General features: G+C 40.0%; 4 protein-coding genes across 4 annotated transcripts; 1 reads left to right on the forward strand and 3 right to left on the reverse strand.

The window, feature by feature from the left end:
- Nucleotides 1-5,486: 5,486 nt before the first annotated feature.
- LOC149098858 (uncharacterized) lies at nt 5,487-13,907 on the reverse strand. Its single transcript, XM_089278750.1, has 6 exons — nt 13,840-13,907; nt 13,523-13,731; nt 12,664-12,783; nt 10,858-12,401; nt 9,870-10,710; nt 5,487-6,559 (listed from the first exon to the last, which is right to left on the reverse strand). The coding sequence occupies exons 1-6, from the start codon at nt 13,905-13,907 to the stop codon at nt 5,646-5,648; spliced, it is 3,696 nt and encodes a 1,231-aa protein (XP_089134876.1). The 3' UTR covers nt 5,487-5,645.
- On the reverse strand, nt 7,574-9,450 carry LOC110064967 (uncharacterized protein KIAA1958 homolog). The gene has a single exon (XM_020772070.2). It carries the CDS (start codon nt 9,177-9,179, stop codon nt 7,824-7,826), a length of 1,356 nt encoding a protein of 451 aa, XP_020627729.1. The 5' UTR covers nt 9,180-9,450; the 3' UTR covers nt 7,574-7,823.
- A 2,875-nt stretch (nt 13,908-16,782) lies between the features above and the next one.
- Nucleotides 16,783-18,140, reverse strand: LOC149098859 (uncharacterized). The gene has a single exon (XM_089278413.1). The coding sequence runs from the start codon at nt 18,120-18,122 to the stop codon at nt 16,995-16,997; it is 1,128 nt and encodes a 375-aa protein (XP_089134539.1). The 5' UTR covers nt 18,123-18,140; the 3' UTR covers nt 16,783-16,994.
- A 2,343-nt stretch (nt 18,141-20,483) lies between these two features.
- On the forward strand, nt 20,484-21,827 carry LOC149098860 (uncharacterized). Its single transcript, XM_089276633.1, has 2 exons — nt 20,484-20,645; nt 20,930-21,827. The coding sequence occupies exons 1-2, from the start codon at nt 20,583-20,585 to the stop codon at nt 21,395-21,397; spliced, it is 531 nt and encodes a 176-aa protein (XP_089132759.1). The 5' UTR covers nt 20,484-20,582; the 3' UTR covers nt 21,398-21,827.
- Nucleotides 21,828-27,458: the final 5,631 nt, after the last annotated feature.

A 27,458-nucleotide genomic window follows, 5' to 3' on the forward strand; every position in this document is an offset into this window, starting at 1 on the left:
ATCTTTTACGACCGAAATGATGTTTTGTTCAATATGTTGTCAAGGTACAATGTGTTTTTTCGCTTGTCCAAGAGTAAAATTGTCGAAGGACAGTTCGGCAAAAGGAGCGTATTTCGCGTTAAAGGCAGGCATACATTTGAAGTATCAACTTCAACGTTTCTTTTTTATTTCTGTGTCATTTAAAAACCATGGTGAAGAAGTCCGGAGGACCCTCGGAATAAACGTAAAACTTCATACTTTCCCAGGTATAGTTTCAAATGACGAGTATAGATGCAAACTTGTGCCCAGTCCATTAAATTCCGAGGTTAATTCGTCACGCGATCTGATAGCGTGACGTGTAGAATTTCCTTTTTGTTCTCATTCTGCCCAAGCACTATTAGTCCTCCCTCATTTTTTCGCTCGCTCGCCCTCCTTTTTTCGCTCGTTTCCAGCTAACGAGAGCTTGGAACAGGCCAGAAGAATTCTCAAACGAGGAGACGGACGACAAAAGAGGACACCCCATGGCAAAATGGTAAAAAAGAGAGCTAAATCACTGATATTTAGCATGTAACAGCGAGCTTATTAGGCAGCGGGATTTTTTTTAAGTGTGAAACATTTCTACCAAATGTGTTGTGGTTGACAGTAAAGTAAAGCAAATAAATAAAGCACCCTTGATATTGTTTGTTTCTGTATGTACATAACTCGTTAGATTTATCGCAACCGTTCTCCCCTGGAGGGGTACTCCCTTACATGGGCTATATAGGTATGTGCGGCCCCAAAGGGTATTTGTTTTTCAGCCGCTTTGGTCATAAATAATATATCGATTTTGGCCGTTTTGGTCTTAAATAGGGTATGAGTAGTATAGAGTGCACCCATACTACTGGTATGGTTTTAGCACCCTAAGTCTTGAATTGGGTATGTTTCTTAGAAGAAGCTACATTTTCATCATTATGAATAAGACCGTCAACAAAAGCCCTTCATAACTTATGTTTAGGGCAACTGTGTCAGCTACAAAGGTCATTAATAGGGTATCGAGTTTTTGGCTAGGTCCTAAATAGGGTAGTGAAAATCGCAGATTTTGCTCGTATGGGCGCACACCCCTACCCAAATTTTTTGGGAGTACCCCCCTCCGGGCGTGCTATACCAACTTATGAGCTCACTCTGAGTTGAGCGGCTCAAGCCACGGCATCAAAGATATCAACGACACCTGAAGAAACTTTCGGAATGACCCTTGCAATGACATCAATTAATTGAGTTACAATAAACGGTGTGCAGAAAAGACTGACTTTGTCTGGGGTAACATTGTATAAAATTAAGAGCATACAACCATGTAGACTAAACAGGAGGCACAGAAAAATATAACATTATTGTAGATCTATTATTGCTCTACATACAAAACTTATTCTGCAACCAAATCCAACCGGTTCTGTCTTATGGCGCAACAAGCCTGTCGCATTACATGATTTTAAACCAAACCTGGTTTGCCTGTTCTTTTCCGGCTTGTTTTGTAATCCATCTCCTTACACATCCCTATGTCACTTTATGACGTTACGTTTCGTTTTCCTTTCCCCCATCCTAACATGCGTCTGCCCTCTTCCATCTTGACTATGACGCGACTAAGCCACCATCTTGACTATTCAATTCGTCTTAGGGTGACAAAGCCGCCGTCTTGAATTCATCTCATGGCGACAAGGCCGACATCTTGAATATGAAGTGCGCCCTAGGGTAATGCCCCTTACTACTGGTTGGTGAGCTCACCTCCGCTTACGACGCCCTGTGTTAGATTCATGGGGTGCGTAAAATTTGTAGCTATTTTTCTTTTGTTGAAATTGAGCTCTTTATTTATTAACCGAGCAGGAGGTCTGTATAGGAGAATCTCGACCAAGGTCGAGAATACAGACCTGGAACACAGTGAAGCCTGTACAAACGACCGAGGTCAAGATTCTCCCATGCAGATCAGACCGACTAAGCTCGGTTAATAAGAAAAACGTAATTCGTTTAATTTAACTGGTATTTTGCTTGCGAAAGGCGGTGAGCTGAACTAAAATCTACTAAAGTTTGCTTGTCTTTTTTGCCTTTGTGTATTCTCATCAGGCTTTTCGGCACTTCAATTTAAAAAAATAAAAAAGTCAATATTTTTTGTATTTTAGTTTGCAGCTTTTGCACCGCAAAATGTAACCGGTCTGTAGATGTCAGTCTAGATGGGAATGTCTAGACCGCGGGCAATATCGATTTCAGCCAATCGAATTCGTGAATTTGGTAGCTCCCAGTCCTCGTGAGACACGGCCATATAATAAATGCCAGGAGCCATAATCGGGGACAGAGACCGTAAGCGTGCGCCAATTCTAGTATTAGGGTTGTCCCCATGTTCTATTTTTAGAACAAATTGCGCCATAGCCTGAGGCACACGCGCGTACATGCTGCGAGGATTTTTGCGGATGTCGCGCGGAGGAAATGGCGTCCGAAATTCCCGAAAATTTTCATGTGTTTGGCCCACAACTCAACGCGTTCACGTCTGTTGGAATTTTGCTTAAGTATTTTCGTCGTAAGCTGCTCCAGTTTGAGTGAAGTAAGACAGTGTCGAATTTACGTATGTTCGGTTGTAAGCTTATATATATCGCTGACCAAGTTGTGTGCCGACGGATGCTTCTTTTACATGAGCTGTACATTACTCCACTTTAAATTTCACATATGTTGAAGATTAACAGCTTTTCAATTACACAGCAAAAAACTAGCTGGATATATTTAGATATAGCAGAGCTTCACGGCTTCATAGTTTCCTAGCTCCTCTTGCCACACACTTGCGAGGAATTTGTCAGTCTATCGCGACCGAAAAGTAAAACAAAATAATTGCTAGTTTGAGTTTCGCTTGAATTTTAAGCAACGCTTGATGTTTCATCCAAGGCCCAATAACTTTACGTCCGTAGATACTGCTCAGTTTTATTCGTGTAAAAATCCAGTAAATTCTCTGTTGTCAATGAATGAGAGCGCCCGCCGATGCGTGTTTTCAGTACAGTCAGAGTAAACATGACAAATTGTACTTCCGCCGCTCTTTCGTGTGAAAGCGTACATCGAACTCAAACAATAACTCTATAGTTTTTAAATATGTTTAAGATTGATAAATGTTTGAGAACATATTAAAAGCTAAGCTGGAAATATGTGAATAAAGCAGAAATAATCAGTAAATTAAAGTTACGATGACGCTTTCTTTAATCAACTTGGAATAACGATTTCGAGTTTGTTGATCGAGCTATCAAAACTCCTTGTCTATTTTCATTTTCGAGTGTAAAACTTCACTATGCTTATGTTGAAGAAACACACATGATGTTAGTAGCCTTTTTTGCGTTCGTGAAATTTGTTACAGCCGCATCTCAGCACAAAAGATAACGAAAGAAATCTTTGTCAAGATTTGTTGACAATTCAAACACCGACTCGGACTTGAGAGTGCACGAGCTGCACTATGCAAATGAGCTAATGGTACGTGTCAGACTTTCCTTTCAAAAACTTTTGCAAACTCACCAAACAAGCAGAAACAATAAGAAATCGTCAAAACAGGTTTTGGTTATGATGAACCATTGTCTGAGAAACTCACAAATTAACTCGATACCAGAGTGTAGACTTTTCTTGCTATATTCTTAAGTCAGAACAAACGCAAAAAGATACGCGTAAGCTTACAACTAGCGTGAGCATATCTTAGTATTCATTACCAGCGCGAGATTGAAGTCTTGTTTTCGACCCTGAAAAACCCACCTTTTCTGTTAGCTCAGAGCATAAAACTACATATAAGCGCCCTGGTTCGTATTCCCTACCATCGCTGTGAAAAATACGCAAAAGAATCTCTCAACTCTCACCATTTGATCACACAACGTGACAACATCCACGCGAGAGCCCCCGACACGTGCGTGAATCCGCGCGGATATATGACGTCAGGATGGCGCAATTTGTTCTAAAAATAGAAAAATTGTCCCATATCATAGGTGCGCGCGAATCCCGAGACTTACGGTCTCCGTCCCCGATTATGGCTCCTGTAAATGCATAATACTGATAGGAAGAAATCAAAGTTTATAATAAAACGTCTAAAAAGTCTGAAATAAGGTTCTGTTCATGTAATATAAGTGAATTAGGAAAAGTTATTTTGATAGACAGAAAGAAACTGAACCACCTTTTGGCAAAGTTAACACTTTTCTGTTACGGTCCTTAAGTATGTCGTCACATTGTGACCAACTGACAAAAATATCGACATCTGAGGCCACTCGATCGCTTTCGACAATGAACTAGCATCGGATGCAAACTGTGCTTCAGTCAAGGAGCTGCAAAATCACTGTTTATATAAAGTGAGTGGTAACGGGATTTTTTTCCTTTGAAAACGAACTGAAACCAGCGAACTCTGAATGCTTGAAGAACGAGGTACCTACGACGTCTCTGCGGGGAAAATAAAATACAAACGGTGCACTCGCTTGCAAGAAAGAGCCGTTACACTCTTGGGTGCTGGGATGTAACCACGAACTAAACAAGCAGCAACAACAACAACTCAGCTTTGGTTCCAACAGCAGTGTTTATTTTCTCTGGATAGTACTTTCAATTTAATCAAAATGTTATCGAAAAAGCTTTGCGACTGCGATCGCTTATTTATGACTTTTACCAGCGTCTATTGTTCAAAACATATAACAAGTGCACTAAGATAACGACGAGAAAAAAAATTACAACGAATACGAAGTCCTTTGAGGATAGTGCAACCTTTAAAAAATGCTAGTTTTAGCTCAAGAATTTATTGTTACAAGTGCTCGTTACTTGCACGGGAAAGTTCGAACTAAATTACTCTAAATTAAAAAAAAAAAAACGAATTCTCGCTTAAAACAACTAACCCAACATTCATTACTGAAACTGGACGAAACGGCCAAAGTATACATAGCTCCAAGCGTTCGAACTTCCAATAAGACGAGTTAGCAGATAACAGATAGTTAAACAAAGTCCTATTGAACTGAACGAACTTCGGTCATGAAACTTATTAGCAAAATAATCCACAGGCTTAATTAGAAACTGGCAAAATGTAATAACAGAGGAAATATCTTGTAACTAAACTCTGGCAAATAAAGCTGCTGTTGGCTTTTGAAAATGCAATGTTTAAAAATTATGACAAGTAAACACAAATTTAAATATTGATAATAATTACGGCGGAAATTAAAAATTGTATCGAAGCAAAGACAAAGGCTAAATGCGAATAGCCGGCAAGCAAATATTCATTGAAAAACGGACTCAAACTGTTACCGCGCTATCTTTCTAGAGCTAAATATATTTCACTACCAAAACTTAAACTTGAATGGATATTATGAGCAAATAAAGCAAATTATCGAAAAGCTGAATATGCCTCTATAAAGTTCCATGGCGGAGGTATTAAACTGAGCAGTCTCCAAGTTGCTCCTGACTGTATATTGCCTTTATTCTTAATGATACAAGTTTCTTGAAAGTTACGACACTAATTGCCGTTACTTCAAGAGCTTCTGTTTTTATATTCCTATCTTGTAAGTACCGTAGTAGGTGCAAAAAATAGAAACACAAGAATACAGTTATTTAGTTTTAATTACGATCAGACAGAAATCGAAGTCCAGTTTATGAGTTTATTCATGTTTGTCCACTGAGATATGACCAAGCCATCGTTCTTCCAGTTACAGCCAAGTGTCCTCGACATCCCTTGGCTCCGCGCCAGGCTGCCTTTCCTCTGTAGATGGGTTAGCTTCTTGTTCTGTGAGGCTATGGGTAACCCGTCCTCCCTCATAAACATCAACGGTCAAGCGCTCCTGGCATGTCAAGTATTCTTCATTTTCTTCGCTGAGAGTAACAACCACTTCATCGGGCTTCCCTGCATTTGAAGTTGGGTTAGCTGCTTGTTCTTTGCGATCAAAAGTAACCCGTCTTGGCTCATGAACATCAACACGTACAGTCAAGCTTCCCTGACCAATCACGTTTTCGTCCGCTTTCTTTCTGGGATTTTCAGCCACTCTATCACGCTTCCTTGCCTTTGGAGTTGCGTTGGTTGCCATTTCTTCAAGATCAAAGGTAACCCCTCTGGGCTCATGAACGTCAACACGTACAGTCAAGCTCTCCTGACCAATGACGTTTTCCTTATTTTTCTTCCTGGGATTTTTAGCCACTCTATCACGCTTCCTTGCTCTTGGAGTTGGGCTAATTTCTTGGTCTCTGAGGTCAAAGGTAACCCGTTTGCGCTTACGAGTATCAACACTTACGGTCAAGCTCTCCTGACCAATCGCGTTATCCTCATTTTCCTCTCTGAGATTACGAGCCACTTTACCACGCTTCCTTGCTTTTGGAGTTGGCTTAGTTTCTTGTTCCTTGAGTTCAAACGTAACCAGTCCACTGTCCTTTAAAGTGCTGGACACCGACGGCATGTCGATTCCACCAGTTTGCAGCTGTTGCTTCAGGATGTTCGTTCCAGTCAATCCGCTTATTTCGCTCTGCAGTTCGGTAAGTGGCAGGATCAAAGCAAGACAACAAGAAAAAGACCATTGGCGATTTTTGCGCCATTGTTTTATGTAACGATGGAGGTATACAGCATACTGAACTGTGACAAAGATAAGAAAGAAATCAGTATTTTTTTTTTCCCATGGAAGAAAATCGCAAGTAGTCCTTTAGGCGATACGAAAGTAAAAGTTAATTATAAAATGCCAGTCAACCCTTGCTGTGGAGATATTCCAATGATTTTCTTTTTCGGTTTTGACATTGCTGTAGATTTTACCGATGCAAATACAGGAGACCGAGAAAAAAAAAAAAAACAATAATTATGATAAAACAAAAAAGAAAAAATGAAACACTAAGCGACAGTTTATTTAACTCTCACTCAAACGCCTTTGGATTTGCATAACCCATTGTTTATCCCTATTCAGATATATAAGAGAAACGGGTTGGGAGCGGGGGTAGAAAGGGCCCGTGATAGCTGTTTCATTATTTATGTAAAATAAATTTAACCACATTTTTACAGGCATGTTTTTACAAATTTGAAAATTGTAGTCTTTATTTGAAGTTAGCTTTCACGGAATTACGGTCAATTTTTAAATGAACTTTATAGAATTACTTTATTACTTATTTTGAATTCCAAAACTTAAAACTGACGTTTTAGAAAAATCCAGGAAAATCGGTTGATCCAAGATGGCGGCTCCTTCGAAAACCTTCCCTAATAGGCCAATTCGATATATTTAAATTCAGCTTGATAGTGAGGCCTAGAGGACACAAACAAAAGAAATGAATAAACATGTCATTCAATTTCCTTTGTTTGTGTCTTCTAAGCCTCACTACCAAGCTGAAGTTTGATTTATCGAAAACAGTCTATTGCCACGTAATATGACGTCACTTTTCTATGTTATTGACAACAAAGGAGAAATGTTTGGACTAAAAGCCGGTCTTAATAGGGTTAAAGATGATTTTAGGCTAGGCAATGCTATTTAACAATTATTCCATGAGACCGCGTTGGATATGAAGTGATTAATAACCAACGAGCGCGTAGCGCGAGTTGGTTATGATCACTTCATATCCAACAAGGTCGAATGGAATAATTGTTTTAGTATATTCTCAAATCGGGTTTTTGCCGCCGATTTTTATTTCAACAATTTTACAAAGCGGTGAAAAAAACATACAACTTCCGGTCACATGCGCGCCGTGATCACCTGATTATTACATCACTGAATGAGCTGAATGAAATTTGACAGCTTCACAAACGACAAACTGTGGTCAACTGTTAAACAAAATCAACCTTGAAATATTCAACCGTTCAAATGCAAGGGAAAAAGACCGCTTCGGAAGCTTTCAAGTGTTTAAATAGTGTTCAAAGTTCAGGAAGATTTTCCTGATTCTCCGCCTCCGTAGTAGTTGTGAACTTGGACATTGCAGTTGAAGAAAACCTGCGGAAAGCTTCTTCGCTCGCTTTGCCGAACCTCGGTGTTTACGAACTGATTTTGGACTAAAACTGTCCCTTCACTTTGAGGTTGCCGTTCTTGCTGGCCGTGGCATTGGTTTTCTTTCTCAGCTGCAGAGATACCAGTGCATGGGGAAGCTTCAGAGGCTCCGGCTGAGACAAAATCACTGAGAACGTGCGACATCTTCTTTTGCTGTTCTATGGATGGGCGATCATTGTACGATTCCACCGCCTGGTCTGATCTGTGTCCCGTAACAGACTTTATGTGTCTGGTTTCACAGTTATGGTCAGACAGAACTGTAACTGCTGTCGCCCTGAGGCAGTGGTTGGTTAGATGGGGCTCTATGCCAGCTCGCCTGCTCATATTTTTCAACATGTTGTCCAGCATGCTCGAGCCAACCGGCGAGTTGCAATACCAGATTTTGTCATCTGTTGGACTGAATTTCTGACTTTGGCCGTCTCTTGGTTTTTGGAAAAGAGCTTCGGAACTCGGGTTCAGGTGATGTAGGTAGTTTTTGATTGTTTTCACTGGGCACCTCTGAGAACCAGCAACGGCAAAGATCTTCGCGTCGGATTCATCCTCAGAGTCTCCAAGGCCGCCTTGATGATTTTTTGTGCTGCGCAGTGAACCAGGCTGTCGTCTGTTTAACTCAAAATACTCGACACCTCTAGGCGTTGTTCTTAGGGAGAGCATTCCAGGGTTCAACTGCCGCTGATTTTCTCTTCCTCGTCGTCCGAAGAAAAGGGTGAGATAAAACCATGCCGTTCTCTGCAGTTGGGCTGGATTTTGACTGTCGGCCGGCCCAAGTTCGCCGCTTTCAAAGAGCCTCTGGATTTGATCTTTTGACACTGCTTTCTTATGGACAACTCCAGCTATTTTACCCGTCTTTCTGAGATCCTTTACAAAGGCATCCAAAACTTTATTGGCTTCGGTAAACACAGCGTCGGAGATGATAGAAAAAGGCTTGTTGTTTGGTGGCGAGCGAAGAAAGCGATCTATGGCGGCTCGAATGGACTTCATGGATGTGTTTTTGTAATACCTCCCGTCTTTCTTCCTTGCGGAGGTGTAGAAACATTTAAGGCATTCATTTAGCTCCTCTTTGGACATGTCTTCAATTCGTTTCGAAAATTTTGTGGCAACAGGACTTGACAGCCATTCTGTAAATAACGAGGTAAGAATTTTTGTCGTTGTTACGAATAAATTATCAAAATATCGACAGTGAACGTAACAATTGTTGCTAGTTTTTGAGTAAAACTCCCACATACGTACCATTAAATATGTTCATGCCGAACTTTGTGGCTTTCTTCGTTTTTTCTGGGATAGCATTGTCTAATATCTCTTGAAGTTTAGAGGGAGACAGCTCCTGAAACCTGCCAGTATCGGCCATTATGGAGAGCTGAAGTTAAAAACTTCGTGCGGAAAATTTTTAAACTTGGCGCATTATTTTCCATATTAGGTAAAACTCCGACTAATGGCTCATAGTCGGAGTTTTTGAGCCAATTAGAGAGCTAGAAATGCAATAGTCGGAGCTGAGAATATACTAATTCCTTTTGGTAATCCAAAACTATAATTGTTCAGTTACTTGAACTTTAAAAGTAGCTCACATGATTTCGAAATGTTACACAGACTCTTTTTTTAGATATTTTTTCATTCACGTCGACAGAATTCTAGTTTGGCAAAATGCCATCGTCTGGCCTTTTGAAATTTTGGTCAGAGTACTAGCTTCGTCAGTTTTCTACCATTTTGTGAATATATATATTTTTTCTTTTTGTTTGTCAGTTCAAGCTACTTCACAATAAAACACTATTAGACTACTTAATTAGTCCGTGGTTTTCTATTTAGCAATAAGTTTTAGAGGTTGTTCCACGGGTTAACAAAACTCACTTAGGGGCAAGCTGACAAGCTGATTGTAAATAAATGATTCATTCTATACTGGCAGATAATATACGAATCAATAATTACCAACGAGAAGGGTGATCACTAGCGTATTAGCTCCAACCACCAGTATGTTGAACGTGATGCCGTCCACGTATGGGTCAATGGAGGATGATGACATACCCTCTTCAGGAATTCTACTTACAGCTCCTATGCCCAAATTAAGGAATGTGACAGACAGAGATGACAGCATTAACCTGTTCTCGAATGGATCTGCCATAGGGCTGATGAGGGAAAACAACACCACATAAAGTCCTGAGGTGACGAAGGCTAATCCAACATAGGCCCTGCTCTCTCCACCCAAAAAGATAAGAGCAGCCGTCATAACAAGCTTGCGAATCATTTCAATGTACTCCCAGTACCATGCACGGGAATGATAGTTTTCGAAGAGGAATCGTAATCCCATTACAATTCCCGTGGCTTGCTCTTGATGTTCCAAAGCTCTATTCTCCGAGTGGACTATATTACCCTTCGCTTGCTCTTGAGGCATCAAAGCTTCATTCTCGGCGTGGATTACATTTCCCGTGGCTTGCTCTTGAGGCTCCAAATCTTCATTCTCGGCATGGATTAAATTTCCCGAGTTTTGCTCTTGATGTTTCAAATCTTCGTTTTCGGCCTGGATAACATTTTCCGTGTTTTGCTCTCGAGGCTCCAAATCTTTATTCTCGGCATCGGTATGGATTAAATTTCCCACGTTTTGTTCTTGATGTTCCAAATCTTCATTTTCGGCGTGGATAACATTTCCCGTGTTTTGCTCTTGAGGCTCCAAGTTTTCATTCTCGGCATCGGCATGGATTAAATTTCCCGCGTTTTGTTCTTGATGTTCCAAATCTTCCTTTTCGGCGTGGATAACATTTCCCATGTTTTGCTCTTGGGGCTCCAAATCTTCATTCTTGGCATGGATTAAATTTCCCGCGTTTTGTTCTTGATGTTCCAAATCTTCATTCTCGGTGTGGATAGCATTCCTTGCGTTTTGCTTTTGATGCTCCAGATCTTCATTTTCGGCGTGGATAACATTTCCCGTGTTTTGCTCTTGAGGCTCCAAGTTTTCATTCTCGGCATCGGCATGGATTAAATTTCCCGCGTTTTGTTCTTGATGTTTTAAATCTTCCTTTTCGGCGTGGATAACATTTCCCATGTTTTGCTCTTGGGGCTCCAAATCTTCATTCGTGGCATGTATTAAATTTCCCGCGTTTTGTTCTTGATGTTCCAAATCTTCATTCTCGGTGTGGATAGCATTCCTTGCGTTTTGCTTTTGATGCTCCAGATCTTCATTTTCGGCGTGGATAACATTTCCCGTGTTTTGCTTTTGAGGCTCCAAATCTTCATTTTCGGTGTTGATAGCATTTCCCGTGGCTTGCTCTTGAGGCTCCAAAGCTTCACTCTCGGCGTCGAGTACGTTTCCACGAAGCACCTTACGTTGTCTCCAAAGAGCTATCAGCGAGGCAGTGGGAAGTAAGATGATGTAAAATACGGCGCAGTATGCAACGATGACCGAACGATTGTACTCTTGACTGTTGCAGTTCATGCTGTAGTCTGCTCTGAGGTATTCGTCACATGTTTCGTCTTCTTCGTCGATGCAAAGTTTGCGACAGGCAAGTGGAACTACTTGTGCTGTCTTCGAGCACGTACTGAGATACGTCAGGAAAAGGAAGAAAAACGAGTTTCGGTAAATCACCTCTTTAGTCTGGGCAACCTTTTTTTCTTTCTGTTGTCTGTTCAAAGCGCTTCGCAGTAGAAATAACTTTCTTAGTCCAAAAGCAAGGACAGACATCAGGATGGCAGCAGCATTCATCGCGAGTATGGCAAACACGTCTGCAAAGGCGTTCATTCTTGCATTTGGCAAGAGACAATGAATTGGTGCCACCTGGAAAACATTCATCTGCAATATCTCGGAGTATCTTCCAATAACCTCAAGAGCGCCTGGCCATTTTATATATGAAAATGTTTCCAGAACTCCATTTGTGACTTGGTAGAAGCCAATAACAATTTTTAGCCTGCAGAGAATGATATCCACTGAAGAACGTCCCACTTTTTTCTTGCTCTTCCTTTTGCTTGTCCAAATTATAACAGCAAGGACTATTGCAGCTACTGTCGCTATGATTGACAGCTGGACAGTCATCCATTTTTTGGTTGGACACAGCCGGCATGTTTGCAATTGTTTATAGTAACCAGGACTGCATACCGCGCATAATGGACCTTGGTAGCCTGTGGCACATAATGAATCTTGACCTCCCTTACACGACTCTTCTCTCGGACATTTGTATGACTTCGGCACGGGGTGTGGGAACTTATTGAGGGAATGATTAGTTATTGAGAAGTTGATGCTTTTGCCAGGAGTGTAAGTTATATTAACGAGGCTCATCGCAAAATCTTTGTAAAGGAGTTTGTAAGTTTCGTTTCTCCATTTCCACCAATAACCGGTCTTTAGAGTAACAGATTCGTTGTCACAGTGTAATCCATCTTCACAAAGCTTGCAACCTTCAAACCGATGAGTACGGTGATGACCTTTTAAACATTTACAAGCGCGATACCCAGCGAAAGTTAGGGTATTTGTTCCTGTTTAAAGAAAAAAAACAAAACAAAAGAAAACAAAAAATGAAACAAACAAACCTACATACACAGGGTATTTATAGTTTAGTTTCAAATTTAAATCAATGGATAAATATACATTTTTTTTTGTTTTTTTGGTGGTTGCATTTAGAAGCCATAGTCATGCAAGGTCACACAAGACTTGAATGCTAGATTTTCCCGATAATGGAGCTTTCAGAAAAAAAAAAAAAAAAGCTTTACAGATAACAGATTTCCAGTAATTTATCACCTTCCGGACAAGGATTACAATCTCCCATCATCTTTCCAGGTGGTGTGGAGACGAAAGTGCCATTAGGACACTGACGGCAACTTTCGCTAACAAAGGCTTCAGTGTCAGAGTAGAAGCCACCTGCGGCAAGATGACATTGATTGAACAAGTTAGGTCATATATGGCATGACATCACCCTTTGCTGATACTGCTATTTATTCCTTACCTCCGATAGTCCAGCCTAGAGTTAAACAGGAAGTATACCACTGAATATAAAGACTAAAGACGCATTTGTACAGTATAGGTCTCACTCGGAACTATAGTATCTGAAAATGCCAGTGAGAACATGAGCTAATATAAAACACTCTACACTGTTTTGAGTTACGCTTCAGCACTTTCACTAAGATGTTTTGTAAATAATTTACTTAAGATTGAGACTAGCACTGCACAGACGAATCTTTTTTGTTAATTCGAAGCTGCACTACTGATCCAGACAGTTTTTGTAAGTAGCCCTTTCACTTTATTTACTTGGAAAATCTTATTCAAGCTTTGATAAGAATTTCTGAAAGTAAGAATCAGGTGAAACAATATAAGAAGTCTGAACCATTAAAGCTATCTCATTTCTGTTAGTTTCCATGTCATTCGTACAGCGCAACTTGCGACAACCACACATAAGCTCTCAAGTCTAGAAGTGGTTTTGTCAAAGTGTTTTATCTCATAGCTACTATCGTATTACATTGTATTGTTTATGTCATAACGGCAATCGTAAACAAAAAAGAGACTAAAACAAAAATATATATATAAAAAAAATGTAATAAATGCCTGTGCAACCGTTATTTAATGCAATAGCTCTGACGAGTTGTTAAGATATTATAACTACCTGCAGGACATTCCAAGCACACAAGTTGACTATGGGTGGTGGCAAATGAATTGACAAACGTTCCCTTGGGACATGGAAGTAGCTTGTATTTATTATCTTGGTCTTTCCTTCTGGCAAATCCAGCTCCAGCAAAAGCCTCGAATAAGGTATTACGAGCCCAATAATCACTTGCGATATCGATATAGTCATTGTCATCTTTCCCCAACCCACTAAAATCAAAGACAAAAACACATTAATGCAAGGGTACGACTGAGAAGTCCTGTAATAAGCACAAGTTAATGCAATTAAATCAAAGGTCTCCACGAAATTTTACATACATGCGAATTCTGAAACGTGCGTTGCCTGCGTTCATAAATATCAGTTCGTCAATGTTTCCTTCGGCCATGTTTCTACGAAAGACAAAGAAATCATTACACTCTTTCCTCTTGTTTTTTTTTTTTATAATAATATGTTTTATAAGAATATCGAGGCTGAAATTTGCGAAATTTTTAGAAAATTTTGAGAATACACCCCAGACTAATATTTTGAAAAGAGTATAATTTTGTGTGATGACAATTTGTAAATACTCAAGAAATAGAAAACATGTGCCGTGTTTCTATCGAGGTATAGAAACACGAGTGGAAGTTTGGGGGAACGAGAAATGCTGTGGGAACACGAGCCGCAGGCGAGTGCTTCAACAGCCTTTTTGAGTTCTCCCAAACTTTCACGAGTGTTTCTATAATTCGATAGAAACACAGAGAACATGTTTTCTATTCCTTTTAGAAAACACCACGGCGAAAAAAAAGGGAAAAAACTTGTTAACTTTGATTATCAAAATGTGAATTCTCTTTGCCCGCGCCATCATTACGTCGACAGCTTGTGCTAGTTCTGTGTTTCCATCGAGTTATAGAAACACGAATTTTAACCAATTAGCGCGCGTATTTTCTTAATGCTGTTTTCGGAATTGTTTTATTAATTAAACCGTATAAAATTCTTCATTTCCCTAAACGGTAAAACTAGCTAAAAAGCAACAAAAACAGTACTAGCCGCCGTATGGTCGATGTTAAGAACATATCTGCAAGAAGTTATGTGCGTCACATCAGGCTTTAGTGACTGCAGGATGGCTCCAAAATTCACCATCCAGACACCAAATGCACTCGGAACAGAAATGTCATAGGCTATGATCTAAGAATATGCACAAGAATATTTCAGCCTAAAATCGGAAAAAAAAAAATAGAAAAAATAACAAGAATACGTATTCTCGTCCGGCAAAACAATATTGTTATAGAAAAAACGCGTATTCACTTCTGTGGTTCTCTCTAAAAAAGTTCTCGTTTGCGTTGTTTCATTTTTGTTTGTTTGTTTGTTTAATTTCTGCAGCTAGTGCTTGCAAGTTTAAAAGGCTCGTGCCACTTTCTAAACCAAATCAGAACCAATAGTGACTTGTTCGCATTTGCTTTCCAGCGCCGCTTTTTAACGCCAGTTACCCGTATTCTCTGTGATTGGCCAGAGTGAGAACGTTGGTTCTGGCTTTATGACAATCAATTAAAAACCCGTCTAAGTCAAAAGGTACACCCTGAAAGAAACTCATTGGCAAGGTATTGCTACTAAAATAAAAAAAATCTTACGATATTTAACTAGAAGTTCTTGACAACTTGTTTACGCTTACGACTGTATTTTGAGTTGTTCTCTCTATCTTGAAGTAAACAGTGTCGTTCGTAACTCCGCATAATTAATGATGTTCTACACAGTCGAGGACTCGATCTAAAATTTAGACTACTATATCAACAGTGATGTTGAGCAGGAAAATCCTTGTTTAATACTTACAAAATAGTAGACAGGTTATTGACGTCGTAAGTAGAGTGAAGGTTTAAAAGTGTTAAATTTGTCCGCATCATATATCTACATAAAGGCAAAATACGAAGCATGCAAATAAATACATGTACACACAAAAAAATGTAAAATAAATAAATAAATAAATACTTCGCACACCTTGGATATACGTTAGAACTGTGGGTCTGAAGCATTCGGTATAACTGGTATTTAAAAATGTTCCGATGCTTCATCTTAAAGACGAAATATTCAGCTTTCAAAAACAGGCGCTAACTTGACTTGAGAGCTGATTCGGGCAAAGATTTTAAATGTCGAAAAAATATCTTGGGAAGTCGGCGAAATTCCCGATTTAGGAATGAAATGGAGAGATGTTTCTCGACGTGTGCCATGATGACAAATTTGTTTCAACTACGCCATCGGAACCCTTTTATTTTAAAATCCGCTTGGGTTAATCTACGAGAGCACAGCGCTACTGAAGTAAGGTTTAACGAAAACATCAGCAAAAAGTAACAACAGGTTGTTGGGCGTAGCTCAGAGGGCATGCAGGTATGGTGAGTGATTAAAGCCGTGGTATTATGCCCGATCAGCGCCATCAAGTACCCAAGGATGAGCGGTGGTAATGGCAAATGGTCAACTGACCAATGTTTTCAGGATCATGTAAATATTGATGTTACAACAAGTATCACTTCAGCTTCTACATCTGCTTATGTCCCGTTCTTCCTTACGGTGTTAAAATGGATACGCTTTTTCATATATGTAAAACCCTTTTTGAAGGAATAGTGAGATTGAGATTGGCTACATTTTAAGATTACCGTAGAATTCTGAAGGCAACGGCCCTTGTTACTGTCGGAATTAGCAGGCAAAAGGGGCCGCTACTTGGGATAGCCGTTACTTTCGGAAGGTTAAAAAACGTTTGCACGGTAACATTCGTTTCAGACAAAGCGCACACGTAACACATGGAATTAAAAGTTTCGTATTTTGTATATTCCTAATCACCCACATAAACGAAACAGACTGTATAAACCAAAAAAGGCCCTAATCGTTCGTGCTTATGGGCGTAAGTATAATGGTTACCGTTGCATTATATCGCAGCGTAACTCATTACACCTCGATACACTGCAGTATTATCATTTGGCTCTCTTGTTACAAGACATAAGGCTCTCTTGTTAGAAGAATACAGCTCATAAACCATAGATTCAAGAAACATTCAGTTTAGTATAGAAATAAAAAACGCGCCCGAGTGCATTGTTGAGTTATATAAGCACGCGGGAATTTTTAAGAACACGAGAAAAGTGCATAGAGAAGCACGAGGCGCAGCCGAGTGCTTCTCGCACTTCTCGAGTGTTCTTAAAAATTCCCAAGTGCTTATATAACTCAACAATGCACGAAGGGCAAGTTTTTTTATTTCTTTTATAAAATGTAAACCACCACATTAACATAAAGACATATTAAACAAGAAAAGGATTGCGAATTTTAATTAATCAAAATAAGTATTCTCCTTACATGTACATGCTTTCTTTTTATTGGCTTAAATGCTGAATGAAAAGTAAAACCGTTCCCTTTGTGGCAAGAAACAAACGTTTTCTAAAAAAAGTCAGAACGCTTCTAAAGAAATTATTACAGCAAAAAGAATCTTCGAAAGCTGAAGCAGTTCCCCAGTTCACTGACTTTTGCTCTGAGGAGGATAAAGATTGATTTGCATTGAACCGATTGTGCAAGAATTGAACATGCCGCCAAGCATTTCGCTGTGGATCGTTGTGGTGGATGATCGGCTGTGCGTTTCAACCACTCTGCCTGATACTTCTGCTGCTTTTGGCTGACTAAAAGGCTCATCGCATTGTGGAGATTTCTGTTTTGTCTGGTCGGCCCCTTGTAGAGCAGTAGACAAGACATCACTACATTTCCTGAGCTGGATAGACGACGGACGAGAATTGTAATGCTGGAGACTATTCGGGTTTCTGTGTCCCGAAATGTGGCAGATGTGGCGATCTGACAAACCGGCTTGAGACCACAAGGTTATCGCTGTCGCCCGAACACAGTGATTTGTGTAAACTTTGGAAAGCTTGGCCTTTGTACTTATTTCTTTCATCATGTTTCCAAGAGTGTTGACACCAAGCGGGCGGTTTTCGTACCAGATTTCGGGTGTGATGGCGGATTCATTCCAGTCGCGTCGAGGTTGCTGAAATAAGGCTTCGCATTTCGGATTCAGCTTGGAGATATACAAGCTCAGCGCTCGGTAGCCGTCGTTCTCACTCTCTGTTTCGTACATACGAGCCGTCTTCTCAAAGCTGGATCGGTCTTGAAGTCCACCGGGATGGTTTTTGGTGGTCTCGTCGTGGGTCATAGTAACGTAGCGCTTGCCTTGCTCGTCTACTTCAAATGCAAAACTCGTCGGCTTCAAATTTCTCTGCCCTTCACGACCTCTTCTACACCAGTAGAGAACAACATGGAACCACACGTTTCTCAGCAAAGACCATGGATTTGCAAGGCTTAATACTGGACCAGCTTTCAATTTCTGCAAGTCGTCAACTGGCATGGCCTCTTTGTGCTGCACATTTTCCTTCCCTTGCTGTTTCAGGCTCTTAATTTTGGCGTTCAGCAGACGGTTGGAATTTGAAAACGTTGAAGAATTTAGCTTCAAACTTCTGTTGTAAGGTGGGTTGTTCAAATGCCTCTCTATTGCATTTCTGAACGTAATTAAGGACGACTTGCTGTACTCTTCACCCGTTTTGCTTCGTGCTTCTGTATAAAACTGTGACAGACTGTTGTCAAGTTGTTCGTCGCTCATTTCCTCTAGTTTTGGCAGTACAGGAACTTTTTGTGCACCCCATTCTAGGAAAAGAAAACATTTTTTCCAACTCAGCCTTTAAGTGTTGCAAGCGTATTTCGAGTGGTTAACTGTTAAATGATATACGCAACAGCTGCTAGAAAACATTTAATTGTATAAACAAGTGAAATGTTGCTTTTTGTTGACAAAGATGTAGACAAGCCAGTATAACTCATTATTTAGGAAGCATTGTAATATGCTTTTTTCGTCATTCTGCCTTTTAAATTACAACAGGTTTTAAGTTTTAGTGTTTGAGATGTGTATTGGATTGTAGTCATGTTTACGTAAATTCATACCTTTGAAAGCGTTTACTGCCCAATTTGTCGAGCTCTTCGTAGACTTTGCTTGCGTTTCCACCAAAAGCCGGTTTCTCTCCGCTTCTGTCAGTTCTGCAAACCGTTTTTTCTTTGGAACAGGTGCCTCATTTTGAGACTCCTTAACGCTGCTACTTTTCTCGGCGTTGAGGAATTCGAACCCGAGTTGAAACCGTGGAAATTCTTCAGCCATAATGGCGGACGGACTAGCTGATTCTCAAATTTTGTCCAGGGCAAAATTTTCGTGACGTAGCTTGCGTGCATATGTTGAGTTATAATGCACGCGCGTGACGTAAGCAGAGTACTTTATGGAGCTATAATGAACTCGAACTGACCAATCACAGCGCGCGCAATTACTCGAACATTTTATAATTCGAAATAAAATTCCAAATAACTCTTCAAGTTGTTCAGTCCTGCAGTCAGACTGTTCCATTCGCATGGCGCTTGAGAACAAAAAGTTTATCTTTTAGTGACTTCTTCAAAGGGCCGCTATTTTCCGGTGGCCTGTTACTTTCAGGTGGCCCGTTACTTTCGGAATTCAATAGGAAGGTAAAGAAATAACGTTACTCTCGAGAGGCGTTATTTTCAGGGGGGGGGGCGTTACATTCGGAATTCTACGATATGAAAGAATATATCTGTCTGTACTCGCAAAAACAGAATTTGACAACTCCCTGGTAATCTTGATACATTCGCGTCCCAGAGCTAGCTTCCGGCAATGCTAATGTCTTTTTGAGGCCAGAAACAATGAATTAGTGACCGTTCATTTTTTATGAGGGAGGGGGGGCTGGTGGGATTTGGGAAGCACCATGTAAAAATCGCATGACCCCCCCTCAGCTTACCAATTTTTTCACATGGCCCCCCCTTATAGCGGTCATTTTTTGGGATGACCCCCCCCCCCCCCACAAAAAAAATTAAACAAACAATATTTAGATTTCAACTTTTTTAATATTTCTCTATTATCCCCCTACTTCACGTTATTGTACTCACTATGAAGACAATATTTACAATCCCTCTACTACAGAGAGCTGTTGTTTATAAAACAAATCAAAAGAAAGAGAAGTCAATTTCAGATCTCCTAGTTATGGCTTGCCCTGAGCGTGTGGCATTTGGCCTCTCATTGGCATCTTTCTCATCTGAATTGATGAATGCAAGAATGACATCACTTGAGTCATCTTCTCCCCCAGAGTCAATGGCATCACTGTCATACTCATCATTGTCACTTTCATCCGTTTCACTGCTGTCAGCACTTGCCCTGTTGTCATTTTGTGTCAATGTCCTTGCATTTCTCAGTGTTGGTTGGCCAGCTCTGAGAGGACTCTTCTGCTGCAAGCATGAATGTCTTACAATTGCCTTTACTTTCTCACTCTTGCTGCTTTTCAAATGCTGCTTCAGCCCGTGGTGGTTCAAGTACTTGTTTAGTTCCGGAACACGTAGCTTTTTAAGCTTGGTTAGATCTTCGCACAACTCAGTCCAAGGATAATCCTCATATGATTTATCTTTTGCGTCCCTACTTAACTTTGCCTTTTCTTCTGCTCTCTTTTTCCTTTTAAATTCCAGCACTTCAAGATGCTGAAGATAATCCACCACAAACTTTGATTTGACAATAAACTTATCTGCAAATAGAGCAACGCTCTCTGGGTCAGATAAAACCAGCCTGCCACTTCCATGCTCTTTCTTCGCTTGGACCCTTGGCTGCCAGTCATCTGGATCACGCCCTTCTTTTGGGGTCTTCTGGTAGGAGAGGTAGTGGTATTCCGGTAGGCAGGAATGGTCAGGAACTGGTTTAGGGTATCTTTCTATGGGTGGTCTAGTCCATTCACAACAAAAAGAGCAAATTTCTCCTACCTTTTCTTGACAGGACAACTTTAGAACCTCCATGTAGTTCTCCCCCTCCTCGTAGTGCTCATTCATAAACTTCTCAATCTTACGGAAGTAACAGTGGCCTGGAACAGAGTCTTTCCTTGCTCCTGCAAGGTGATACTGAACCAAGTATGAAGTTTTGTGAAAAAACTGGAAATCTGTTGATGTGTTGTGTGAAACACATTCTTACATTTAATTTACAGATGTCTTTATTTGGAAGGTTTTTTCCTCTACTCTAGTGATAGGCATGTATAAATGTTGCCCTGTGCAGGTAAAACAGAAAGCTGTTGAAGTACAAGAAGATGAGCCGGTAAGAGTCAATTTCTTGTCAGTGTTCCTATTTTTATCTAGACATTAAAAATGCATGTATGCTTCACTTTTATAATGAGAAACTTCTGTATTTTCCTATTGTAAAGATAGCACCTAAAACTGTTTGAACATTTTTAAAATAGTATGTGTCTTTTAATATATCGTTTGACTTAGGTCTACATTTCACTACACGAATACAACATTAAATGGTTACACGAACCATGATCATTCAATAATATCAGTTCAATATAATAAACAAAAAAATCGTCTTTCCTTTTCTGGTAGGTCACTAGTTCCTCCTCTGCTGATGATACAACCATACCTCAGGGTCTCCGGAAAACAAGCCTTGGCTATATTGTTAATCCAATCGAGAAAAGAGCGCATTACTACATGAGCATCATGAAAGAGGCTCATTCCAAAATGCGCAATAATGGCGAAAGCGACGAGTCGTTTAAGAAAAGGTTTACAGCTGAACGATCCAGGCAGTTTGACATCTTACAAGCAAAAGAAGCAATCTTTCTAAGTGCGGATGGCTGTTCAGAAAGGGCGAGTGAGTTTTCCATGCCAGGGTACCGGTTGAAGCCCAGTGATGGAAGAAAACTGAACTTCTCCATCAAAGAGCACAGAGCAATGGTGGAAAAGTTGAATGTCATATTGAAAGATGTAAAGGAACACGATTCCACACTCTTTCAGTCCAATGGAAGGGAATTATTTCACCAATGCTGCAAGAAGCAGAATCACCACCAACCTTGAGCAGGAAGTCAGAGATTATGTTTACACCTTCATGTACCCTGAAGAGTACACTCTGACGGAAAGCATTGCTGCTGCTTGTAGCATTGGTGAAAGAGACTCCCATAGCAGCACCAGCGGCGACGAAGAACTCGACGACAGCGAAGATGAAGATGAGTGGCAGTGAAAGTTGCATTCGAAAATAACAGTGTTAAATACTTCTTTTCAATAGCTACAAATGCTTTTTGTCGCCAAATGTTTTTTAAAGCAGAAGGAAAGTTTGTAATAAATTTGTATCCTGCCTTCTATGTTTATTCTGTAGCAATTTTTTTGATATTCAAACATTATCCCATTTTAAAGTTGTACTAAAATATTTCCCGTGACCCCCCCTTTTTCCCTTATTTTTTTGGGATGGCCCCCCCTCGAAAGCCATTTTTTTCGCATGGCCCCCCCCCCCCCCAAATCCCACCAGCCCCCCCTACCTTATAAAAAATGAACGGTCCCTTATTTCACGGTCTTTACATTGAATCATGTGTTGGGCATATTTAAAGGAGTGCTAGGACGAAAATCTAAGCCATTTTAAAACATAAACAAGTAGTCTGTATAAGAAGATAATGCTGTTTTCTATTTTCAAGTATCTCTTTTCGTTCCAGAGATATTCAAGTTTTTAAAATATGCAAATTAGCTAAGTGATGACATCATACAATCAACCAAATTTTGATCAAATATGATAAAGAAAGATATCTCAGCCAATTTGTATCAGAAATGTTTGATTCTTTGCAGTAAGACTCTACTAAATGTGCTCCACAATACCAGGTTAACAGTTTTGTTACCATGGCAACGTACTGGTTTCCAGACCTCTCCAATATTAAAGACTTTTCTGGCCCATTTGGTGTTCCATTTTGATTTTGTTTGTGGTGCCTCATATGCATGATCCGGCAAGCATATTAATATGTTTATTCGAGTTCTCGGCCTCGATTAATGTTCTTTGAGCTGAAAATTACTAAGATATCGAAATCAAGTGGGTGGGGACTGGAAAAGAGCGAGTTGCCATGGGAACATAATTTTTGTACAGCCGTAGGCCATAGGTGTGTTTCTTGTAGAAATAAAGGCTACCAAGTACCAATGGTCTGTGCTACAAATTGACCGAGATAGCTCCATTTATATACGTGATATATCATGACAATTTGTAATTGTATTGTTTTTAGCAATTTCTTGGCACGGCTTTCTTGGAAACTAATTCTTTTTAATCGAAGAGATACCGTGTTGAAATAATTTGTCTGTCTGTCTGTCTGTTTGTCTGATATAATATTGGTTTGAGTGTATGACATCATCAGTCATTCATTCGCATATCTTATTACACATTTTTCAAACTTAAATATCTCCGGAACTAATGCAAATATTTACAAATGGTAAACGGCATTTTTATTCTTTCATGGAATTCTATGTGATACACTTAAAGAATCAAGGGGGAAAAATTTGATCATAGTACCACTTTAACTAGCAGTGTTTTCAACATTAAATTGTAAGTCTAGATTAATACAATAACCTACATACAACCTACACATATCAAAACCCCGGCGGAGCGTATCTCTAGCTCTCTAAAGAGGGTCTAAAATAGGGTTTGCAAATCCCAAAGTATTAACTGTAAACTATTTAAGGATTAGATTATTCGCTGTCGATTTCTATGGGGTGATAGTTGCATGGTGAGATCTTCAGGCTCATCAACTATCACCTAAAAGAAATTAAGAGCGAAGAATCTAATCGTTTTAGTAGAATTTTAACTGAAATTTACTCCAAATAACGATTTTCAATTCTTTCTCGAAGTATTATTAAACTTCACGCTTTATAGTGAGGTGGTTAAGGGAAGAAAAATCGTTACCGACTGGAAGAAAGCACATCTTTAACCCTATTTGGCACACAAACTCGTTACGATACTGCAAGCAAATTTAGGCATGGTGCCACATGATCTGATCATCTGGGGGGTGGGGGCATGGCAGTAATTCCTTTGCGTCACTCTTTGCTAGCGTGAAAACGGAGCATGTACATTTAAATGTTTTAAAATATGTCTGTCTGTATTCGCAAAAACATAGCCACAGAATTTGACTTGTCACTGACACTCTTGATACGATTATGTCCTAACGATAGCTTTCAACAAGGCTTATCGTAGCTCAAATAAAACGGAATATCACTCCTGTATGCCTTTTGAGGCCAGGAAGACTAAATTCACCGTCTTTTCATTGAATCATGAATTGTACAATTAAGAGAGCTTCCAACATGAAATTCGCGTCTAAATCAACACAAACGCACACATATCAAACCTCGGCGGAGAGCTGATCTACAGCTTTCTAAACGCCTGCATCGTCCTAAATGGACTGAAAAAGAGCTTCCTACATCGGAATCGATTGAACGTGAAACAAACTAGGCCATAATTATGAGTAAACGAACACTGCGGAAGTTGTCGGTACTTCAATTATCGACCGGAAGTCACAGAAAAAATCTCTTCTGCACTTCCGAATTAAAGACAGTTTTGATAGTTACCCAGGCCGAAAACGCCTAAAATTGATGAACCAAGGAAATTCTACCCACGATCGGCCTTTGACGAGATTTTATTCACTCGGTTTGTGGCCATGTTTTGCTCGCAAATAGCAATGTCCCGGATGTACTTGTATTTTTTTTTCATCGAGTGGGAAAGTCTTAAGCTACATCAAAGTTCAACCCAGGTAACGCCAACAGCAGCTAGAAATGTCTAGTACATTGCGCTTCTAAGTCCAAATTGATGCAGTTAGCGCTAAAGCTCTTTGCTGTCTAAAGCGAGCACGACATTATCACCACAGTGCTAACGGCCTAATATTACGGGGCTAAATAACATCCCGTTTCAGAACATCTCAGTACATCTCATGCACGATAATGAACGACGCTTGCCAGCAAAGCGTTAGACTTGCGCCTTCATTGGACTTAATGATGTCCTCGGGCAGACTTCCTTTAGACAGCAGTAGTAGAACGTTAATAGATCAGCGCCCTCTCCGAGTCACGGCGCGAACTGAAATTCAGACGAGTGTAGCCTGGGCTAAACTTAACGCCAATTGAATAAAGCAGGGGGGAGCGGGGTAGCGATAAATGATTAAAAAGAAATAAGTGAATAAGTGAAACGCACAGAAATAAGTTCTCTACATTTCATGCCAGCTAAGCCTTACAAGGTGCTGCCATTAGGAAAGCCAACAACAACAACAACAACAACAACAAAATCAGAGGTTACATGAATGAAGGGGTTCATATCTGCGGGCATGTTTTTGGAAAAACAGTCAGATGCTTATAATCGGTAACAATTTGTTCAGAAACAGAAATAATTATTTGAGTACTCTTTTCATTTCACAAAGAAATAGTACCTGTACTTATGATGTCGTCACGAGACAATCACGTGCCGATATTTCTTGCGCACACTAAATGTAGACGAACAATGTCATTACAGAATAGAGTAAAGAAGAGCACATACATCCTGTGTTGATATATTTATTTTTAAAACTGAAAGTCGTACGTTGAAAATAGATTTACGGCAAGCTTGATTGAAATCAAATCAAGTATTCGGGGTTGGGTGTCTGGGTGTTTCCAGTTATCAAAAGCAACTTGACAACTGACAGGTAACATGGAGTTTTGAACCAATTCTATTAGGATCAGGTTAATGATCTTAATAGAAGGAGATTAGCTTTGGAATATTTGCATCTGCCAGCATATCCTTTGCAGCCACATGTAAGGAGTTCAAGGCAGGCTTTGGCTCCTATTGCCGGTTTTCAGGTGACGTCACCATTTTCCAAAAGTAAAAATGACCAATCCTTCTGAAGTTTAAAATTAATCAGATCTAAGACCCTTTAATAACTTGACGTTTTCCAACGTTTAAGCTCGACAGGGTTTCAAATTTTGTTATAGAGCAAATTTAATTTTCCAAGTTTATGCGTTCCCTGACATTAAAATGACGGCCCGAGAAGGCCCTCGCGTAGGTCGGAAAATGAGTTATCGCTCAAGTTTATGCTAACTGAATAGTTGTTTCAATAGAATGAGAATTGATTTTAATGCGTTGGAGTTCTAGAGTTACAACCTTTCGTTTCAATGGCAAAACTCAATGACGGATGTTTCTGTTACTTCAAGCCGCCATGTTGGTGCCCCTCCGAGATACACCAACATGGCGTCTCCACACAAAGCTCTATAAATTTGGATGAGACACCTTTCCGAATAATGCGCAAATGAAAGACCGCTAGACCTAAATCTTGGCGAGGCCGTTTATATTTCAATCATATCCCAGGTTCTTCACTTTGCTGATTTATTGGACGGTTAGGATTTTTATTTTCGATGGTGTGACAGTGCAAACCAGCAATAGGAAGGGCCATCCACACAGGTTTCCACCTGCCATTCATGTCACTCTAGCCCATCCCTCTGGTGAAGAAACCATCTACAGGCTTGTGTACCAGGCTTGTGTACCGAGATGCTACTTCTCTACTTAAACTTCTCCGATTTTAAAGCGTGCTGTAATAGTAAGTCCTGCATAAACAAAATTAGAAATCAACTTTGTTACTTCTGTCCCTTTCGTTACACATTTATTAGTATAAAATCAATAGAATAGGTCGAAATGAAACACACACGCAATTTACCCGTGTACGAGGTATGCTCCCGTTGGGGTCTGTTTTTGTTTATGAAGATTTCTTTGTGGGATTCATTTACATTTAACCCATTGCTGGTCTTGTTGTAAAGAACGACTGTGATCAGTAAATCGGTCTAGAAGTTTGAAAATGGAATCATGCTTGGCCAACTCATATTACGGGTGATCTTACAGGAAATTAAATGCCTCCGTCATGTCAGTGAACAACTTTTATGCGTCGCAAGCAGACTTCTTACCCTTGGCAAGAAACAGGAGGTTGTTGCGTTTAATATGTCAGCACTATCGGGAAATATGCCCGATGTGTTTTAGGGCCAAGAAATTCGTAAGTGAAATTCACACTGATATACTGGACATATCTGTCCATATCCGAACAAATTTAGATTGCACTGCGGATGAATACTGTATAATGAAAAAAGCCCTATCATTATGACAATAACACCTGTATCCCCTGTGCGCACGAGAACCTGACTGTATACATTGTTCAGCACCTGTTGAAGATGAACAACTATCCTCGTGTCAACTCCCTAGTGGATGCATTTCTGTATAAAAGAAGAGCCTCTGCTTTCAACAACGGATTCGTCGGAGGTAAAGTTTACTTCCTTGCAACTCTGCTTGTCAGTGGGGAAGAGATCTTGATAGCTGGTATTGACTAAGAAAAATGCTTTCCAGTTTGAAGGAATCTTCTTGTCAGCTGTCACCTTTTTTTGACCTTTAGCCCTCTTCTCTCTGGCTGAATCTTTGGCGGGGTAGGTGGAAAACGCGGGGCCGGGGTCCCGGGTTACGGGGTCCCTGGGTATGGAAAACACGGGGTCTTGTGGAACACACAGGGTACCATCCTCATTCGCTAAAAATAGTAAAAATGAGAAGTCGCAATTTTGTTAGTTTAAATTGCAATCAGAAGCTCGGCGTGAAACGCGTCTCTCAAACATTTCGTAAGAAAGAAAACCATTCAAGAGCCAACGTGCATTGCAATGGTTTTCTTTTGCATGGGGCGTCTATTTTATTTTTTCGCAGTAACTTGCGTGGAGTTTTGTTTTGTCTTTTGAAAAAATATATTGAAATAATAAAGATTGTTTTGCTTAGTATCTTTAACCATGAAAAGCGACAGTTGCCGTATTTGCTCAATTAAAAGCCGGCTACCTGTAAGTAGGACGTCAAGAAACGGCAGCAAAAATTATCATAGAATATAAAGAATAAACAAAATAAAGTATGCCTGGCCCAGCCGGCCAAATTTGAAACAAAAGCTAAAGGGGTTTACAGGGTTATTAATCGAGAAAATACAGTAATCTTCTTGAAATGCCAGTTCCAAAATAAATTCTGGTGTTCTTTTAAATAAAACAGAAGTCGGCCCATTACTGTAGTTGCTTGCGTTAATTTCAGCGCGATTAATCTCCACTCTTACGAATGTGGATTTCGTTTTCGGCGTCTCCT

The sequence above is a fragment of the Orbicella faveolata genome, unplaced genomic scaffold (assembly GCF_042242905.1).
Source record: "Orbicella faveolata isolate gen_17 unplaced genomic scaffold, um_ofav_v1 contig_46, whole genome shotgun sequence".
In the NCBI taxonomy this organism is placed as follows: Eukaryota; Metazoa; Cnidaria; class Anthozoa; order Scleractinia; family Merulinidae; genus Orbicella; species Orbicella faveolata.

Excerpts from the sequence above, each read along its gene's own strand:
- LOC149098859 (XM_089278413.1), bottom strand. The coding sequence starts at position 18,122 with ATGAGCGACGAACAACTTGACAACAGTCTGTCACAGTTTTATACAGAA.
- LOC149098858 (XM_089278750.1), bottom strand. The coding sequence starts at position 13,907 with ATGGCCGAAGGAAACATTGACGAACTGATATTTATGAACGCAGGCAAC. Across the intron at positions 13,732-13,839 it reads GCACGTTTCAGAATTCGCAT|TGGGTTGGGGAAAGATGACA; the intron begins GTATGTAAAATT and ends CTTTGATTTTAG. Across the intron at positions 12,784-13,522 it reads GTGCTTGGAATGTCCTGCAG|GTGGCTTCTACTCTGACACT; the intron begins GTAGTTATAATA and ends ATCTTGCCGCAG.
- LOC110064967 (XM_020772070.2), bottom strand. The coding sequence starts at position 9,179 with ATGGTACGTATGTGGGAGTTTTACTCAAAAACTAGCAACAATTGTTAC.
- LOC149098860 (XM_089276633.1), top strand. The coding sequence starts at position 20,583 with ATGTATAAATGTTGCCCTGTGCAGGTAAAACAGAAAGCTGTTGAAGTA. Across the intron at positions 20,646-20,929 it reads AAGTACAAGAAGATGAGCCG|GTCACTAGTTCCTCCTCTGC; the intron begins GTAAGAGTCAAT and ends CTTTTCTGGTAG.